Source organism: Solanum stenotomum, chromosome 8 (genome assembly GCF_019186545.1).
Source record: "Solanum stenotomum isolate F172 chromosome 8, ASM1918654v1, whole genome shotgun sequence".
In the NCBI taxonomy this organism is placed as follows: Eukaryota; Viridiplantae; Streptophyta; class Magnoliopsida; order Solanales; family Solanaceae; genus Solanum; species Solanum stenotomum.
This window is the reverse complement of record NC_064289.1, coordinates 3,337,976-3,357,550: the sequence shown is the minus strand read 5'-3', so window position 1 is coordinate 3,357,550 and position 19,575 is coordinate 3,337,976. Positions and strand designations below refer to the sequence as shown.

The 19,575-nt window shown below is 32.9% G+C and overlaps 2 protein-coding genes across 2 annotated transcripts; both read right to left on the bottom strand.

The window, feature by feature from the left end:
* Positions 1-1,603: 1,603 nt before the first annotated feature.
* On the bottom strand, positions 1,604-6,016 carry LOC125873284 (putative respiratory burst oxidase homolog protein H). Its single transcript, XM_049554187.1, has 15 exons — positions 5,618-6,016; positions 5,368-5,463; positions 5,125-5,287; positions 5,000-5,048; positions 4,803-4,916; positions 3,751-4,557; positions 3,451-3,543; positions 3,251-3,366; positions 3,062-3,164; positions 2,749-2,843; positions 2,509-2,656; positions 2,226-2,360; positions 2,016-2,144; positions 1,824-1,902; positions 1,604-1,720 (listed from the first exon to the last, which is right to left on the bottom strand). The coding sequence occupies exons 1-15, from the start codon at positions 5,880-5,882 to the stop codon at positions 1,611-1,613; spliced, it is 2,502 nt and encodes an 833-aa protein (XP_049410144.1). The 5' UTR covers positions 5,883-6,016; the 3' UTR covers positions 1,604-1,610.
* Positions 6,017-7,155: 1,139 nt separating this feature from the next.
* LOC125873283 (kinesin-like protein KIN-5D) lies at positions 7,156-14,255 on the bottom strand. Its single transcript, XM_049554186.1, has 23 exons — positions 14,077-14,255; positions 13,591-13,880; positions 13,367-13,496; positions 12,937-13,092; positions 12,379-12,855; positions 12,022-12,119; positions 11,779-11,935; positions 11,630-11,699; positions 11,441-11,517; positions 11,295-11,348; positions 11,129-11,209; positions 10,923-11,034; positions 10,456-10,542; positions 10,188-10,363; positions 9,705-9,866; positions 9,517-9,624; positions 9,244-9,402; positions 9,072-9,155; positions 8,512-8,717; positions 8,301-8,402; positions 8,102-8,211; positions 7,865-8,016; positions 7,156-7,744 (listed from the first exon to the last, which is right to left on the bottom strand). The coding sequence occupies exons 2-23, from the start codon at positions 13,749-13,751 to the stop codon at positions 7,532-7,534; spliced, it is 3,132 nt and encodes a 1,043-aa protein (XP_049410143.1). The 5' UTR covers positions 13,752-13,880; positions 14,077-14,255; the 3' UTR covers positions 7,156-7,531.
* Positions 14,256-19,575: the final 5,320 nt, after the last annotated feature.

The window sequence follows — 19,575 nt, the reverse complement described above, 5'->3', positions numbered from 1 at the left end:
ACCCTTTTCCATTTATTTTTTGCTTTTAGCAGATCAAATTGTTGATTTTTTGTTGCTTTCAACAAATCTTTTAATGTATCTACTTGATTTTGATTCTTAAATTAATGTAATATTCGTTCGTTTCACCTTTATGATATTACAATTTTATCATGTACAATATATCAATTTCAAATATTAGTTTGGTACATAACCCTAATTTATTGAAACACAAATTAGTATGTATCATGATCATAGTTATGTATTGGATACACAACTATTACAAATTTCGTCATCTTTTACTACTGATACATACACCCAACCTTATTCAACTAGTAAAAGACTATGTATTTGTAGACACTATCAAATATTACTGTTGATACATAAACACTAATATTTTATTACAAAATCTGTTTGTATCATATTAATAGTTATGTATATGGCACATAACTTTGTTATGTATATAACATAGTTATGTATCAGATGCATGTATATGCAACACTATTTTCTAAATAAATGAACATATATCATATTCATAGTTTTTTTATATAATACATAACTATATTAAATTGTCGACATTTTTGTTTAATCTATTACGATTTGGATGAGATTTGAGAGAAGAAAATTTGAAATTTGATTGTTTGAAGCTGTTATTTGGGAGAGATTGACATCAATTAGATTTGCATGATTTGGAGAACTGACATTTAATTTTATATTTAATTTTATTTTTAATCTCAACAAAGTAGTTGTTTAATGTATCAAATGTGATGTATACAGAGGAATGAGATTTATCCGGATGACAACAATTTTAGGGGATTTTTATAAATTGGATAAAAATAGGGACAAAATGTAATTTGCTCCTTATACTATGGGATTAAAATTACTTGAAAGTATGGCCCAATAATAACTTATCGCATTCAATATTTATTCCAATCCAATAAATACATGAAACATGTCTTTATATATTAGTATACAACATAGTTAATTAATATGCGTTTATCTTAGTTTATAATTTAACATGATAAATTAGTATAATTTAATATAAATATTGAAATGCATATAAGAATAAAAAAATTATCTGCCAGGCACTAAATTGATTTATTAATCGCTAAATCAAGTTTAAGCCAATTTTGACTTTTAGGCCGTGTTTATGTCCAAATTTTACATTTATTTCCCCATATAGTTGTCTTATGGCCCTATATCCAAAGTGACAGAATCTTTCTAGATTATAGTATCTAAATGTCTTTGATAATATTTTTTCCTTTATAAATCAAACATCAGAAAATAATTACTAGAATCACACTCCCTTGGATAGTATTTTACTCAATGAGCTAGGTACATCTATTTTTTTTTTTTTTTATTCTAGTCAGTGTATATAATAAGTTAAATCTTGAGAGTGAAATCGATTAATTTATAGATGATCAAGTCATTTTATAATATAATATAATATAGGTCAGCTGTTGTTCAAGGAGAGTAGTTGCAAAACAATCACAACCAAATTTCTATCAACTTCCAAAAATTTCTCTTAGTACATACTCCGTATATATCAAGCAACAGTAGAATTGCAACAATTTATACAGGAAATTATTAGAATTCACAACTCAGTGAAGCCTCAATAAGTGAAACTTGTATATCTAGAAATTTTCTTTGTGGAAATTGAAACGAGTGGATGAATTTAAACTAAATTCTTGACACAGCCTTCTAAGTGGTTTTGTAAGAGTAGGACTTCCGCAGTAAAACACCCCTGCAATTGATATATCATTATATAAAAATATATGATAATTGGGCGTAACTCAACTCCAAAAATTAGCTAAAATTAGAACATTTGTTTATTATTAAGGGCTTACCAATTCGAGAAGATGGATGGGCTGCTGCCAACCTAGAGAATACCTTTCTCCAATTTGGTCTTGCAAAATGTGTTCTTATCTGTTACATTGTAAGTGTTACAATCAATATACTGACGTAACTGTAATACTTCCAACGCAGAGCATAAATTTAAGTGTAAAAATTCATAAAATTGCAACAAATAGGATATATACCCGACTGTCGGAGACAACATCAACTCCATTTTTAGCATGTTGTAGTGATTGCACCATTGCAATTAGTGCAGATCTAGCATCTCCTTCTTCATAAACACTAGTTAAATAGTTGTGCATTTCCATCATTTCCTGTATAATACAAGTAATATATCACTTCCAATTATATACTATGTATTTAAGTTAATGTTATTGAAAAATTAATCAACTCACATTATGGTCATATTCAGCAATATCATCCATAACACCCTTGAACCAATCAAATGATCCTTGTTCTCTTGTCACCCAATAGAAATATGCTCTGTGAGGACCTCTCCTATTACTTGATGATTCACCAATTTGCTGATTCTGCAGTAATTAGATTTCGTTATGTTCTTAATTAGAAAAAAAGTTTAACTTCTGTACACGGATAATATAGAAGAGTTAAAGTATATATACATCAGTGTATATAATTTAAATCGTTAGCAAAATTATGGTTTTGAGATTAGGTACTTACAGATTGAGATTCATTGTTAAGAAGGTCCTTTAAAATGCTAATAAATGGTGTTGCTCCTATTCCCAAGCCAATTAGTAGAAGGATATCATATTTCTTGTAGTTTTGAGCTGGTGCACCATAAGGTCCTTTGATCATGATCTTCGGAAATCTGCATCGAAAAGATAAAGAGTAAATATAATAAGTTCTATCATGGTTCATGAACTTGAAAATCAGTAGACATAGAACAACATGGAAACGTACTCGGATTGAGCCTGTTCAACATCTGTATATGCTTTAGTTTCCATTCTAACAAGACTTCCCTTCCTTGATTGTGCTACTTGATCAGGCTCACAGGCCTGCTAAAGGAGAGCTTATTAAGATCAGAAAAAGCTAAAAATAAGTAGAAGAAAGAAGGGGAGTCTTAGTAGCTGGCTACTTGAGTTTCAAAAGATTAGTGATATGAATGGATCACCAATTTGTCGAATTTTTGTTAGTATTAGCTCATTAGACTTGTAGAACTCATAGAATAGAAAATGTAAGTAATCTGGAAACGCGAATTTAACAAATTTATCACCTTCTCAAATCTGGTTTTTAGCTCTGTAGTCCAGTCTCCCAATGTACGTATATGAACACTTAGATAGTTGTCGTCTGGTGCTGAAGTGATTGAGAATGGATGCCTGTAAAAATTGATAAAGTTCCTTAGCGCAAATAGACTTCCAGATCTGTAAATGATCATTGCATAGTTTGAGCTTTCTTCATTTACCATTCGAAGGTTGATATATCAGGACATTTAACAAAAAGGTACATTCCACTCTTATACTTGAATCCTGGAGGTTTACTCATGTATAATGCTAGTACATTCCCTGTATATGTGACAGCCTGCAATTTTTATTTTGCATCAAATCAAAGCTAAATTCAGAAAGTTCTTATGAATTTGACATAAAGCTTGTTCGAAGCTAAAACCTTTATAATATTGACATTGTAGCTGTGCTCGTAGACGATGAGAATTCTTTCCGTAGCATATGCAAGTACCGGAACTGCAAGGTACATCCATGTCTGCATAACAAAGATATTTCTGATTTCTCAATCATCATCACTAGTTTGATTAAATTGATCTTAAATGTCAACAAACTAAACGCCCTTAATCATATCGAAACAGCATGATTGATATATGTGCATTTTTCAAGTTATGCAGTAGTTGGATTTCTTCTCTCAACTGCAAAGTTAGGAAATGTCAAAATCCAAGTGAACATATATACATACCGTCTTTTTGTACCATTCTTTTGTAAGGTATATGAAGTAGCCATGGAGGACCAAGAGGATGTAGACGAGGACCAGAAGATGATGTGCATACCAAAACGCATTAAATCCTGCTAAATGATGGAACGGCCATGGCAATTTGATGACGTTCCTTCTGAACGAATGTGTAGCCAATGTGAAGGTGAAAAGCATGAAAAGTGTCATCAGAATGCCTGTTACACCTGGAATAGACGCCACCAGGTCCAAGTAACTCGGTTGGTGGTAGTCGAAGTTGCTTCCAAGAAATGTCATAAATTTACTCTGTGGACATGTTGTTAGTTTCACAAAATTGCAGCTGGTATGGAAAAGTGCGTGAATAAACGTTGCGACAGCAATTCCCAATGCAATTATCTTATGGAAATTGATATTTTCATCAAAGGGAAATATTGAACCAAGGAAAGTTTCTCTGAGCTTAGTAAGAGTTCTTCTGCATACAGGAAAAAGAACCAGAGCCATGTTGAACTTAAGAGTCTCTCCTGCACCTTTAGCGATGCAAACGCAATAACCCATGATCTGAAATGCTGATTTTCTTTTAAATTGTTGGAACTTCCAAGTGAAAAGTACCATGTTGATGCACAACCACAATGTTAGGACCCATATTCTTTTCCAGTTTTCTTGTACTTTTTCTGATGTTTTGTAAAAGAATTTGCTCACTGGAGTCCTGTATTCTTTCGGGATCATGGTTTTCGCTAGTGTTTGTGATCTCTTCAGGGTTTTTTCCCCTTCTTCTGAACCCACCATCCCTCTTAGAAGAGCTTCAAGTTGCCACATCTGTTAAAGTAGAAAATGAGAAATTATACAAGGAAACTATTCATCCATTTTACGCATTGACGCTCTTTCTCTAAAAGAATTTTCATAAATTCATTTCTAATAAGTTCATATGGCAAAGCACGAGGAGATTCATCCATTAATATGATGATTGCAATGGAAACTAGAAGCATGACTATTTCGGGGATCAAGACAATCAAACCATCAATAACAGTAAAACGACAACAACTTTTTAGTCCCATCCTTACCTCAATATATCCCAAATGATCAGGGTCGAGCTCTTCCATGATTAAAGCTGCGTATGTCGGTGCATGTTGCTTGAATTTTGACAATTTGTTTGCCGAGGCACTCATCACTAGAACCTTTTTCAGAAAAAAAAAACATATTAAGTAGATAGATACGCGAAAATTGAAGGAAGAAAGTTTTCCAAGGGAAGTTTTCTCACCTCCTTTACCTCTTCCTCTGATAGTTTCCCATCACCATTCTTGTCACACCTGTGAAAATTCACCACCATTAGTCACCCGGAAAGACGGATTTTAGTTTTCATCTCCCATTGATTTAATCTCTTACATGTCAAAGAAAATATGAAGCCTTGCATCAAGAGATTGAGTTGATATGTCTTCCCAAAATCCTCTCACTTCATCTATTGTTATACCATTTTCTGTGTTGATCTTCCTACGCCTAGCCAACGTATCGAATAACTCTCCAGCAAATTCCTTGCTTTCTCCCATTCCTATTATGCAAAACATAGAAATGTTATCCTACTTTCGTTTATATGAAATGCCTGTTTCTATACAAGTTTGACAAAAATACCAATACAAGTCCCAAATTTCTCTCTGAAGATCCTCCCATTAACTGCATTTTGATTGAATCGTTTCTCCACACTTCGCCAGGCATCTCCCTCCTTCCCTGTTATTGAAGATATAAGTAAATAAACTTTTAGAAGAACCATCACACTATCCAATATGGTATCAAAGATCCTAAGTGGACATGTTACGTAAATAAAAATGCTTACTCTCGAACATTTTATCTTTTTAGATGAGATGGTCACACAATTCAGTACCTGTAGTTGATCTGTCAAGAAATCGCAAGCTCTTGAGCCCTCTAGTAGCTCCTGATTCCATCCTCCCCATTCTTGGTACAACGCCATTTCTTCGTCTTGAAATGCTGAAATTTCTCTTGAAAGATTTTTGATTTGCAAGCTCTTGTAAACCATTTGCACCATTTCTATTCTCATGGACATCGCTCGTACTATCTTTTTCAGCATTTTCAAGAATCCATTTCACTGAATTGTCTCTAGATAAATCCCCATCGTCAATGGGCACCATACTATGTGATTCTCTTACTTCTTCTCTGCTTTTCACAAAATTTTGATGAAAAATAAAGAAGAGTTCGTTAAATCAGTTGTTTGAAAAATACAATGTTTTTAAAAAACCATAGTGTCCCCCACTAAAACAGCATGCCAAAAATGAAATATTTTATTCATTAGACAAAGTCTTATTTGTGTTTATTTTCTTTTAATTGAATCTTTTTTTAAAACAGCCAAGGAGTAGTTGGATTATAGTTTAGTCACTGAAAGACTGGATTTTTATAATAAGATACTGCAATTTGTTCATTATTCATTAATGTGAATACAATATTTTAATTGTAGGCACATTCCTGGCAAGCTAGAAACAGATCATATGATTAAATTTGCTCATATTTTATCAATGTTCCAATTTTTACTTAGAACAGAAATTCTAGGGAATCTTTTAGACGTGGTTCGAATTCTTTTATTAATTGAAACGAGTAGTCATTAGTGATCCTTACTTGTAAGCACGTCGTCCTCCACCATGTTATTTTTTTGTTGTTTTTGGTAATCTTTTTCTCTTTTATGCTTTTGGGTTTTGGAATTTTCCTTAATAAAAAATAATCTCAACTTCAAACGTGGTATTGACAATTCTATAGAAGAAAGAAAAAAAAATTGTTTTGACAACTCTATAGAGTATAGACAAATAACTACTACTCTTTAACGCGGAAATAAAGATTGGACTAAAATATGTGTAGCTAATAACATGAAATATTAAATATTTAGGGGTAAAGCAAATCAAAGACAAACTTTGAATATTAGATATGACATCAAGGTCTATTTATCAGTCTGACATTAAGTTTGTAAGAATCTTATTTCGAAGCAGTTTTTGCTTTTTGATCTTTTTTTTTTATATATGTTTGTGCAAGAAGATAGGATTTCACTTTGACTGTACTCCGAAGCTTGAGATGAATTTGAACACTGAAAATTTGCGTGCGACTAACTAGTTTGTATCAGCTCATACAGCCATACTCATATCAGTACACGAAAGCTTAAAGATATCTCAATGTAACACAAGTAGATTCAGTTAGCTTTATTAGTTAATTTAGTGCACTTTTAAGTGGTGAAGTTAAGTGCATTTTAGTGACTTTATGTGAGCAGATATCCTATGGCATTAAATAAGTTGAAACCTCTATTCTAGGTGTGTCCCAAATGGACCAAAATCTCTTCCAAACCAATTCCTAAATTGGAATTAGAAACAATTTCAGGATATATGAAACTTACCATGTAAGAAGATTAGAAACTATTATCGCATCAAAAGAGACACCTCAAATTTACTATAATTTGTCTGTCTCGTGAATCTCCCAATTTTGTTTTCCTACAAGAACGTCAAACAAATGAAACTCTTCCCAATCACTACAAATAATTTAAAGAATAGGATACACTAACATCAATTACATGTAGGAGATTTTCTTTCCTTTTTTCCTTTCTTCTTTCTTGGATATGGTAACCCACATTCCTACTCAAGAAGCCTAACAATGGCTTCTTCCACTTTGCTCCCTTGATGACTCGAACCGCCAACTATAATTGGAGGTGGAGGGCCCTTACTATCCCTCACTCGTCCATGTAGGTGAATTCTTATGTACAAGCTTTTCTTCCATAATCCTATAATGTCTAATTTCTATAGTACTAATTAATAGTAGTGAGAGGAAGTCTTGAATCTCTTAATGAATGAGCGTCATCTGCAATATGTTTTACATCTCCATTTGCTTGCTTCTGTGATTTTCCATCCCAAAATGATTTCAACAACTCCTCGAAAGGAGTTTTGAGCTCTTCAATCGAACCAGCACTTGGTATACTGAAAGCTCTCTTTTTTGGTGTAGAGCAAGATGGTTCGTCGACCTATTACAAGTGACAGATTTGGAGAAAAGAAGTACATGAATATAATGTCGCAGGTACATGAATAATGTCATTTAAACAGAACAAATACAGATTTTCTAGCATATGACGCGATGTCCTTACCATGTACTCTTGTGAAAGACACTGTCCTGCATGATCTGTAATCTCAACAACCTTGTGGTGGTGTCCACTCTTCAATTCTCTCAGCTCTCCACAAGAAGGTACAATCATGGAATCAAGGTTCCCACAAGCATCACGGTCAAGTTGTAAAGAATCTGCAGAATTTAATTTAGTTAACTGGATGATACCAAGCAGCCAGCAAAAGTCATTAATATATGTGTAAAAAACTTGATAACGTACGGTCAATGGAACAGAGTAGGTTTTTGCTGGCAACATCAGTGTCTTCAAGAGTAGATGACACACCAGACAAAAACTGTGCACGCAGTGCTTCAGTGGCATTCATTCCTTCACTAAAAAATGTACAAAGCTCACAGTAAATAACAGGTGAAATATTGGAAATAAGAGACAAAAGCCTTGAATAACAAGTGAATCAACCAACCTAACAATTTTATCCATAAACGCAACATTTCTTTCCTCTAGACTGATCAAAGAGCGTTGAGCATTTGTCCATTGTTCAGAACCCAATTTTGCCTTTTGCAGACTGCATAGTACATATTCAAGTAAGCAGAGAGGCCAAGAAAAAGTCACAGACGAAAAGAACACATAAATTTTCTTCAGAAGTGATATGAGATATGCTACGAGGACAATACCAATTCTGTAGCACCCCCTCCATCTCTTTCTTTCCCTTTTCCACAGAAGCAGTATCCTCAAGATAATGGCATTCAGCCTTTTCCATATAATTGGTCCATTCGTCTTTGACTGAAGTAGTTGAATCTTGCATGGTTGACATCTCTTGTTTTAGTTTGCTAGTTCGGTTGTAAGCACTTTCTCGGAGGTCATTGATTGCAGTTTGAACCTAGAGCAAACCAAGTAAAAAATCCAATTAGCTTTCGCAGCCTAAAGTAGAAAAAGTAACCAGATCCACAATGCATTCTTCTTGTCACTTATATAGGGAGTACTAGCGCTAGAAAAAAAATTCAAACATAAACTAGGCAAGGTAAAGGAAGGTCACACATTTATATCATTGTTGTCTTCAAAGTTAGCTCGACTATAAGAAAGTGCATCTATTTTTGTCATATTCATCGATCAATGAAATTACTATCTTTTTGCTAGTTTTAGGGATAATGGAAATTTTAGCCGCAACTGAGTGCCTTTCTTCAACTGGTGAAGCAAATTATGATGCATTTATATGACTAATAAGCGACCATACCAATTTTTTCTTCCTAGCGTTTGATCCTTCAAGAAGTTCTGCCACTTTCTGCAAGATTTGCCTCTCCTCATTGGCAGCACATTCCTGTAAAAGGCGAATATCCGTATAAAATGGGGCTAACAATCATATTGACCTTCATGAAATGAGAGATGTTCATGGATGACATCATTACCTCAAACTTCTTTTCTAGTTCAGAAAACTTCTGGTCACTGACGGCCTGTGCATCTTCAACTATATCACCCAATTGGGAGACATGTGTATCCAAAGTCTTAAAGAAGTTGCCAGTAATTTGAGAAAATGACCTTGATGTTGTGATTGTCCTGCAGTGAGCCTATAAAAAGCATCCAAACTTTATCACACAAACTTGGGAAGGAAAAAAGAGGGATATACAGAGGGCAACTGAGGGGAGAAGAGGGAAGAGCTCACAAATAGAAACTACTGATACCTCACGTTGTTGTGCTGCAAATGCAATTAGTTTCTCTTCCTGGCTGTGAAGACTCTTTTGAAGATCATTAACCAAGGTATTGGCCTCTAAGGCGATCTCCTCAAAAAACTACATTTCAAAAACAAAAAATAGAGATAAGCAGAAATACTACCTGGGATTTCTCAGAGAATTATAAAAAGAGGGCATACCTCTCGGAGAGCAGATGAATGGTTAGAAACTTCAGTGTTTAAACGGTCAAAAGTTGAGTGAGCATTGCCATCGAGCTCCCCGGCCAAACCATCTAAAGCTTTGATACCAGAACCAAACCTGCTTTTCAAATTGTCTAGGAGACCTCGAAGCTCCTCCATAGCCTGAAAAGTACACCAAAACTCTTACTGATTTACTGATCAACATGAGTGCAAGACTCTTAAGTACATAGTTTTGAATGTGTTATACAGAAGCGCTTCTGAGATTTCTCTAAAAGGGTCTGTAGGAGGTTGATAATCACATCATTGTCTAGGCAATATTGCAAAAGGCGAATTGCTAAATTTAACAAGTCAAGGATGCCTAAATCTTTGGGCACATGACATCATGAAAGCAATAAATTGTGTAGGAGCATATATAGAAGTATAGTCTTTTCCCAGAAACATTGCAGAGTGTCTTCTTTAACAGGTATACAAAGTCAAGTTTACCTCAATCTTGGTAGACACAAAGGACTGCATGTCTTCCTCCATGTGTTTGAGTTGTTGCTCTTGTTGTGTGGCTGAGGAAGCAACACTCTTATGCAGCACTTCAAGTTGTTGAGTTAATTGGGATTGGAACTTTTGGATGAGAACTTTGTTTCCATGTTCTATTTTGTCCTTGCGCTCTGAAATCAACCATTATCAGTATAGCGGGTGCAAGAGCCTTTATTTTGAGAAAGAAAATCATTACGGATTTCAGGTCTTTATGTTGACCTACCTATCTTTGCAAACAAGTTCGAGACATCTGATGCAGCATGTTCCAGCTCAGCTCGAAGTTCAAAGGCCTGCGCAACCAGTGATTTTTCTGGTGGAATACATACCGATTAAATATCTCATACAACTATTACAAAAGGTAAAACGACTCCAAAGAACCCATACGGTCTCATACAACTATCTCCTACAACTATTACAAAAGGTAAAACGACTCCAAAGAACCCATAGTGTCTCCACCAATGAATTTGGTAATTCCTTTAAGAGAAATATGATCCCCACCCCCAAAAGTGTTTATAAGAATCACTAAAACCTTGCACCGCACCCCTAATATTGTTTGTTTCACTTGAACCTTGCTTTATCCACCCACCCCAGTAAAAGTAAATTCCTCCCAAAGCTGGTCCATAGGAAAAACATGCAATTTCAGCAGAAAGCAATTGCAGATGATTAATCAAAAGAGTCTCTGTGGCTTACCAGACTTTAGAAGGTTTGTTATCAGAAATTCCTTTTCTCTAATTGTTGTAATTGCCAGCCTATGTTTCTCTTCGAGATCAGCCAAAGTATGCTGAGTTTCCTGAAGCTTTTTCTGGAAGACACAAAATTATAGCTAATATCCATGAGAAAGAGTTGAACAACAAAAGATAGCTACTGAAATTAGGAGGGGTCTGAACTCCATATACCTCTGTCTTGCCAAGTTTGCCACTCAACTCGGTGGTCAACAACTGCTGAGAATTGTACAGTTCCTGAAGCTCCATATGTTGCTGTATGCAGTAGGCAAAAATGTAACGAGTTACGAGTTCTGGATGATTAATTAGATTCTAGCTGAGTAATTAATCAGTAGCAAACCTTGTCTTTTGATTCTGAGTCAAGTTCCATCCGTTCTATCTTTTCAGACATTGCCTAAGAGATAAAGAAAAAACATATTGACCACACATAAGAAAAGATTACATGATAATCCAAACCAATCAATGGATCAGTGAGCAGGGCCTAACCTTTTTCTCTGCTTCCTCTTGGAGATATCTATCTCTTGGTATGTAGATACCATTCTTCTCTCTTGCAGCGTACACCTCTGTTGGCATTAGAATGGAAATTTATGTAATCAAAACATTTAAATAATTTAAAGCAACTAACATCCAAGATAGAGATTCATGCAGAAAGAGAAGAAGAAACCAGTTCAACACCTTGCTTCAGCCTTTCAATTTCAGAATATAAGTCCTTCATCAATGCAGATTTCATCATCTTCTGGTTAATCTAAATAACAGCAAAAGAAAAGTTAACCACGTTTGGACTAAAATTCTTTTAAGAATGTTTGATTGACCAGAAAACTGACCTCTGGCTTATTTTTTATGTTTTTGGCACGATGAGCATAATCTAAAGTGCTGAGTGTCTCTTCCATGGAGTGAATGGAGGGTGATATTGTCGCAATAATGCATGTCTTTGTTTTCCCTCCCAATGAATCCCTCAACAACCTTGTTATTTTGCTCTCCCTGACAAACCAACAAATGTTCTCAGGGTCTGTAAAAAGTTTCATACATATAATATTGTCTTCTATAAAAATGAATATTTTAAGCACCTATATGGGATATGACCAGAGTGCTCAACTAAAGCATTTATTACACGACCAAGTGTAAGCAAACTCTTGTTGATTTCCCCAGCTTCCCTTGCTCTGCCCTGGAAAAGAAAATCTATCATCTAGTACAGCTTAATATAATGTGAACAGAAAAAACATAATCAAAGTGGGCAAAAGAACCAAAAAGAACTTGAGAAGTCTCTTCCAGGATAAGTTGGCATGAAAAAGGAAAATTTATGGCATTGCTAAGCAACTTTTGCACACTCATTGGTTTGGTTCTCTTTTATCTTTTTTGCTTTTTCTTACTAATAAAGTTGCTAAATGCAATGGCTAACAAATTACAGAATTTTAATGTCTCACCTCTCTTGCACCAGAACGTGAAATGTTTTCAGAACCCGCAAGGTCTACAAGATTCAGTTTACCACATTTGATCATCTCTTCCCCTTCTGGAGTGTATTCCTTGATGTGAATTGTGATAGAGAATATAGAATGAGAACGACTGCTCTGTTTGTTGAGCAAAGTTTCAGCTGTACGCCTTTTAGCGGAACCTTTCTCCAAGATATTGTAGATTTCATTTGCAGAGCTTACTAACTCCTCTTCCAGGCCTCTAACAAAAACTCCACCCTTACCATCTTCCATCAGAGCTAATGGTTTCTTGGATTTGTCATCTGTAAACTTTGTACATTCCTCTGGAGCTAAAAGATCGGATATTTCCTCGTTATACAGCTCCAAAAATGTTACTTTCACACTATATTCAGCACTTTGAGCTTCCAATATGTCAAAGATTTGCTTAATAGCTCGTGGGATAACACCTGCATCACTTGGAAATTCCCCATTCTAAATGGGGTGAACTGTAATGTATTATTATAAAGAAGAAAGTAGCATAAACAAATTCATCTCTAACAGCCAACCACCAACCTTCTTTCTTCCCCCTCCCTCCATTGTATAAGTTTTCCCGGTTCCTGTCTGCCCATAAGCGAAAACGGTGCAGTTATAGCCCTCTAGAACTTCAAATACAATAGGGCAGATTGCCGAATCATACAAGTCCTTTTGTTTGGACGTAGGACCATAGACCTGGACAGCATTATCCAGCAGAATGTTAGTGTCAGCCCAAGAAACACCTGATGTCTGATTCACATCCTTTATGGGCAATCAGTCTCAATCAATATAGCAAGCAAATACTCCCAATCCCCAAACTAGTTGGAGTGAGTCATTAAAATACTTGTATCCATTCTGCTCTAAACAGGTAATGTGTCCGAGTTATTACATCAAATTACTTTTTTTAACTATCCACTATATTCTTATTATAGAACCAATAGTATCAGATAAGGATAAGAGAAATTCAGACCTTATCAAAGACAAATGTTTTGTCAATTTGCTTATTAGCTATGTTCTGCATAGCTGAAATTTCTCTTCTTCCCTCATTGCAGGAAATCACTGCTGGTGTATTCGATCTCATCTCATCCTCACTCAATGGCCTGCATAATTCACAACAATTCCATCAAATACAATCAATTCAATTCAGTAAGTTAAACCTACACTAAAGCTCCAAAATGCACTAATTCTACTAACCTGCAACGCACAATAACCTGCACATTGACGCCTTTATCTTTGTCATGCCTCCCACTCATATTCCCTTCCGCCAATCGCAGATCTCTAACCACCTTTTCACTAGACCGCGGTGTCTGTGATGGTGACCGCGAAACATGGCCTCTTCTCTGGGATGGCTCCATTTCCAGAATGATCTCCTTATACTCCAATCTCACAATCGTTTCTGCCGATTCTCCGATTCAATTCAACTCAATTCCAAATCTGAGAACAAAAACTTGATATGGCAAAACAGAGCTTCCAACTCGAATGCGCTGAAACAGTTTAATGAAAGGTAAAATGCAAATCTTCACATCAAATGTCGAGAAAAATACAAACGAAAATTCACCATCAAATTGAAAACGACTAATGAATACTAGAGATTCATCATTCAAATAACAAAATGGAATCCGTCGATTGATTCATATGTACGATATAAAAAAAAATGAAGAGGAAATGGCGTAGACTTACCGACGATCAAATCGCCTGCAATGTGAAGAAGAAGAGGGCGATATTTTAGAGAGAAGATTTTGGAGAGAGAATTTAGTGATTTGAAAAGATAGAGACTGATAAATTTGGAGAATTATTTTCTAATTTCAGGTTATAATAAAAATAGAAGGGATTGAGAGAGGGGAGAGGAGGAGCTAGCTGTATGTAATATTCGCGTGAGCTGAGATAAAGCACAGATTTTGTGGCTGTTACAACCCATTTGAAATTGATTTTTGACCGTTGTAACATAAAAAACAAAAAAAGAAAAATTTTAAAATAATTGAAGGACCTTCATATGAGATGGGGCATTCTTTTGCTAATTATTACATGACTTGCCATAGAGTTTAGTTACTAGCATATGCCACTACTTCAATTTGTACTTCTTTTCAAAAATTGCTTTAAATTGTTTTATTTTAGTGTTTTTCAAAAATAGGTCTTTCTACGTTCACAAAATTATGGTGGATAGGTTGTATAAACATTGTTTTTCTCAATGCATTGGTTATTGTATAGTAATTTAGAAAATTTTGAAAATTATGAAACTTTAAATCTCTTTAGTTTTAATCAGAGTTCATTAATAATCCTAATGTTACTAATGATCATAAATAAAGAAGAATTAAATGTTTAACTAAAAGATTAATGCAAGAAATAAGGCGAAAAACTACATTTGGATAATTCTTAATTGAGAGGCAAAAAAAAAATCTAGAAATTCAACCAAAAAGCGAAAAATTATTAAATGGCGACACTGTATAAAATAAATTCGATAAAGATGGAGGAAAAAAATATGCCAAATGGTGTTTATTAATTTGTGTGTTAATTAGCAATGTGAAAATAATTACTAATACTCCAATTTACCAAATTAATGGCTGGTTTGAGGATGAAGATGGTATAGAGCCACCAATCAAAAAAATGTAATGGAAAGGGTAATGGTTAGTGATAATGACAAAGATATACAAATTACGTATTATTTTTCTCTTTTGAATTTCAGGAAAAGATCAATTCACAAGATCTTAATTATCCACACTTGATTTTGTCGAATCATACTAATTGGTGTAGCTAATTAGTGATAAATTAATATAAGAATTTGTCTAATTACAGTTTAGTGATGACATTGTATGTAAAGATATGTATCATATATACTTTTATTTAATATATAAATAAATACTTAATGTGGGTAAATTTTCACCTATGGGGAGAGCATGTCAATTTCTTATTACTAGTAAATTTGAGGTTTACCTTAAAATACATTTTATGGAACGGATAATGTTGGTAGGATTTTGAATTCATTTCTAGGCTTAACTTTGAATTCAAAAATTCTCTAATAATATATATTAGACTGATGAGGACATTGTAGTCATCTAGTTTAGTATACCCAATAATACAAGTTTATGATTTTTTCGTATTTCATTTTGTCGTTTACGTATAGATTTGCAGTAATATTCTATTCTACTCAAGGATCGATGTTGATTCAAAATTCAAATGATGTGTTTTGTTAAAAATAAAAAAATGTGTTTTGTTCGGAAAATAAAATAAGAAGAAGAGAAATTACTCACCTTTTATTATGAATTTGGATATCAAGGAGCGTATGTAATTGAAATAACTCAAAATTATGAGTCAATATCAAATTTTAATATTGCCAAAATTAAATAATCAGGTGATATTTCACTTTTATAGGTACTTGATAAAAAAATTATGAAAAAACAAAGTGTATTTTGTTTGTAAATTGGTCCAAAACACTATTATTATCAGATAATATAAGTTTGAATTTTGGTGATGTTATAATCAAAGTAAGAAAATTGGTTCAGTCGAAAATTCTCTATAAACAAAAGATGTATTTCTTATGACAATTACATGTATAATACCGTCTGATATTTCTATTAAGGCTAGTCTATGAATAAATTCTGCAATTCTATAAAATACTCAAAGTAAGAAAATGATGTTTGAATTAAAGAAGGTTGCCGTCTTAAATTTATTGACTAGATTGAGCGTTGAGTTTACCTTACTAAAATATTCCAATAAAGATTTAGAAATGAGGATTTTTTTATGAACCTTAGTTCAATATCTTTATCACAATTTTTTATTGTTATAATTTTCTTTTCAAATTGTGTTTTTGATAAAGTCGAAGGTCTATCGATAATCATTTCTCTATCTTATAAAAATAAAAATAAAAGACTATACTAATGAAAGATTATATTAGATATGTTATGTTGTAATTGTTACTTAATTATGCCCTAGAAAAACATTATATGTACGTAGTTACTCTAAAAGTGAGGGACCACTTGTATCAGGGGCGTAGTTATAGCCATCCAGGGTTTCCAACTGGACACCCTTTGTTGGAAAATTACATTATATACATGCCAAATTTTACATTTAAATGATATATATTTAAAGTTAGACATACTTGGCCAAAGTTATGTAAGACATAGTGATAATGAATGTCCATTTAAATGGCAGAGTTTCATATTCAAACTGTAAATAGCACAATATATCTTTATTTTATTTTTACAGTTACACACTATTATTTTTAGACACGCTTAGTAAAAAAATTGACTCCATTGGTGACTTGAATGGCTCCATAAAGAGCTGTATAGCTGCTTATCAAAAGTGAAATAGCCGTTACTGGTTCCTATATGAATTCTGATGTTCATTTATATTGTAAACAAGGAGTTAATATATCATATTGTCGAGAAAATGACATAAATAGTCTCTTAACTATGGGAGTAGATCTAAAATGGTCTCTTAACTATACATTTAACGATTTAATTCTTTAACTATTCAAAAACTTATCAGCTTTGGTCCTTAACTATACACTTACCGATTTTAGTCCTTTAAGTATTCAAAAACTTATCAAGTTTGGTCTTTGTCCATTTTTAAAATACAAATAGCTTAGGTTTATATTAACGAAAATCTTCGTGAAATTAAATCTTTAAACCATTTTTTCAGTTGTTTCTCTATCTCCACCCTTTTTTCTTCAAACTATTCTTATGAAAAGAACAATAACGTCAACGATTCAAAATAAAATTAATGAGAAAAGAAGATATAAGTCATAATTTTATTCAATGGAGGATAAAATTAAGCATATAATTGTTGTTAATGACTTGAAACCTCACTTGATATGCAAATCGGGCAGATTTTATTTAATTTACTCAAATTTCTTTACGTAAAATAAAATGAATAGAATAATAAAATTGATCTATTATAAAAATTGCAAATCTACCATTTTATAAATTTCAATTTCTGAAAAATTAAACAAAGTCCGTTCAATGAAGTCGTTGGAGTACAAACTTAGAATTTAACGGGCAATAATTTTTTTTCTTTTTATAATAAAGTTTAGCATATACAAGTCATTAGTAGCAATAACATGCTTCATTTTATCCTCCGTTGAATAAAATTATGACTTATATTTTTTTCCTCGTGAATTTTATTTTAAATCATTGAGGTTAAGGTTTTTCGCATAAGGTTAATTTGAAGAAGAAGTAGTGGAGAGAGAGAAACAATAGAAAAACTTGTTAAAAGATTTAATTTCTCGAGGCATGGATTCTGTTAATATAAATCTAAGTTATTTGTATTAAGAAAAGGGAAAAAGGACAAATATATCCCTGAACTATCGTAAATGGTATGCAGATACCCTCCGTCATACTTTTAGGACATAGGTGCCACTGTCGTCCAAAAATTAGAGCATACATACCCTTTATACTAACGGACATACACGTGTCATAATCTTATCCACTGACCCGACATCGGATCGATGGATAAAATTGTGCCACGTGTCCTTATTTAATCTTCCGTTAGAGTGAAGGGCATATATGCTCTAGTTTTTGGACGGCAGGGGCATCAATGTCCCAAAAGTATGACGGAGGGTATCTGTATACCATTTACGATAGTTTGGGGGTATATTTGTCCTTTTTCCCTTAAGAAAATGGACAAAGATCAAACCTGATAAGTTTTTGAATACTTAAGGACTAAAATCAATAAGTTTATAGTTAAGGGACTAAAATTGACAAGTGTATAGTTAAGAGACCAAACTAATAAGTTTTTGAATAGTTAAATGACTAAATCCGTTAAGTGTATAGTTAAATGACATTTTAGGCCTACTCATATAGTTAATGAACTATTTATGTCATTTTCTCTCATATTGTCACTCAACTTTGAAAAATTTACTTAGAAAGTCAGTTGTTTATTTAGAAAGTCATTCAATTTTGTTTTATTACTCAAAAGTCACTCAGTTGATGTTTCATTTAAAAAGTCACTCAACTGTTGTCTATTGATATTTCACTTAGAAAATCACTTAACTATTGATATTTTATTTAGAAAATCACTCAATCCATTTAAATAATTTTTTCATAAAATTTTATTGAAATTTTTATTTTAAACTATTTTTAAAGAAATAAAATTATAAGATATCATTATTAATCACAATTATTTTTATTTTATTTTTTTTTTGAAAAACGTGCGGTAACAATAGACCACAAAGAAAAAACCTTTTCCATTTTAGCAATTGTATAACCGGAATTAAATATGTTAAAAAATGATCCAAAAATGGTTGGACTTGATGAGAAGAAATAAAAAATACGCAGCAAAACACCAATTTTTTTTAAAAAATAGGTAAAACAAAAATTATATTTCAACAAAATTCAATAAAATAATTAAAATAAGCATCTTATTATTTAAAAAAAAAATAGTTTTAAAAAAATTGTATTTTACAAAATTAATGAAAAAAATAAATTAAATTAGTTGGGTTACTTTCTAAGTAAAATATCAATAGTTAAGTGACTGTTTAAGTGAACTATTAATAGTTGAGTAACTTTCAAAGTAAACAACTCAAAATTGAGTGACTTTCTAACTGAATTATTCAAAGTTGGGTGATCATTTTTAGATATTAACTCCGTAAACAAGTGTAATTATGTATAGGTCATTCGAATTCAACAATTTTGGTAAAGATAGTCTATATATATATTTAAAATACCACTAAATAAATATAAATATAAATAATAAATTTGAAACCTATAAATTAGTTGGTATGTGATAGATCAAATTCGAATCAATCTAATCATAAGATTTAAATTTTAAATCGACCAACATCAATATGATAATAAAAGCAATCACGAGGAACACGAGATTGAACAATTAGTAGACAAAATATAAGATTAACCGGAAATGCAAAACAAAAGTGGGGTTAATATGTGGTGCTCAAGGTGACAAGATTGATGTGAGTCCTCACATGCATTTAGGGTGTGTTTGGTAGGAAGGAAAATGTTTTCCTGGAAAACAAGTAGATTTGTGACTTATTTTCTCATGTTTGGTTGGTGAGTAGAAAATATTTTTCAAAAAAGATTTTTAGTGTTTGATTTATGAATGAAAAATGTTTTTGAGAAATAAAAAATAATTTTTGAAATTGAAAATATTTCTTAAAAACAAACTTAAATTTTTTTCTGGGAGTGGTGGGTTGGGGAGGTGGGTTGGCGGGGGGGGGGGGGGGGGGGG

Coding starts and splice junctions, on each gene's coding strand:
- LOC125873284 (XM_049554187.1), bottom strand. CDS start 5,882: ATGGTGCCCATTGACGATGGGGATTTATCTAGAGACAATTCAGTGAAA. Junction 5,288..5,367: donor GAAATTTGGGACTTGTATTG/GTATTTTTGTCA, acceptor TTTGCATAATAG/GAATGGGAGAAAGCAAGGAA. Junction 3,367..3,450: donor ACAATGTCAATATTATAAAG/GTTTTAGCTTCG, acceptor TAAAAATTGCAG/GCTGTCACATATACAGGGAA.
- LOC125873283 (XM_049554186.1), bottom strand. CDS start 13,751: ATGGAGCCATCCCAGAGAAGAGGCCATGTTTCGCGGTCACCATCACAG. Junction 13,093..13,366: donor AAACATTTGTCTTTGATAAG/GTCTGAATTTCT, acceptor AATGCTGTCCAG/GTCTATGGTCCTACGTCCAA. Junction 9,867..10,187: donor TTGTGTCTACCAAGATTGAG/GTAAACTTGACT, acceptor TGTACTTTTCAG/GCTATGGAGGAGCTTCGAGG.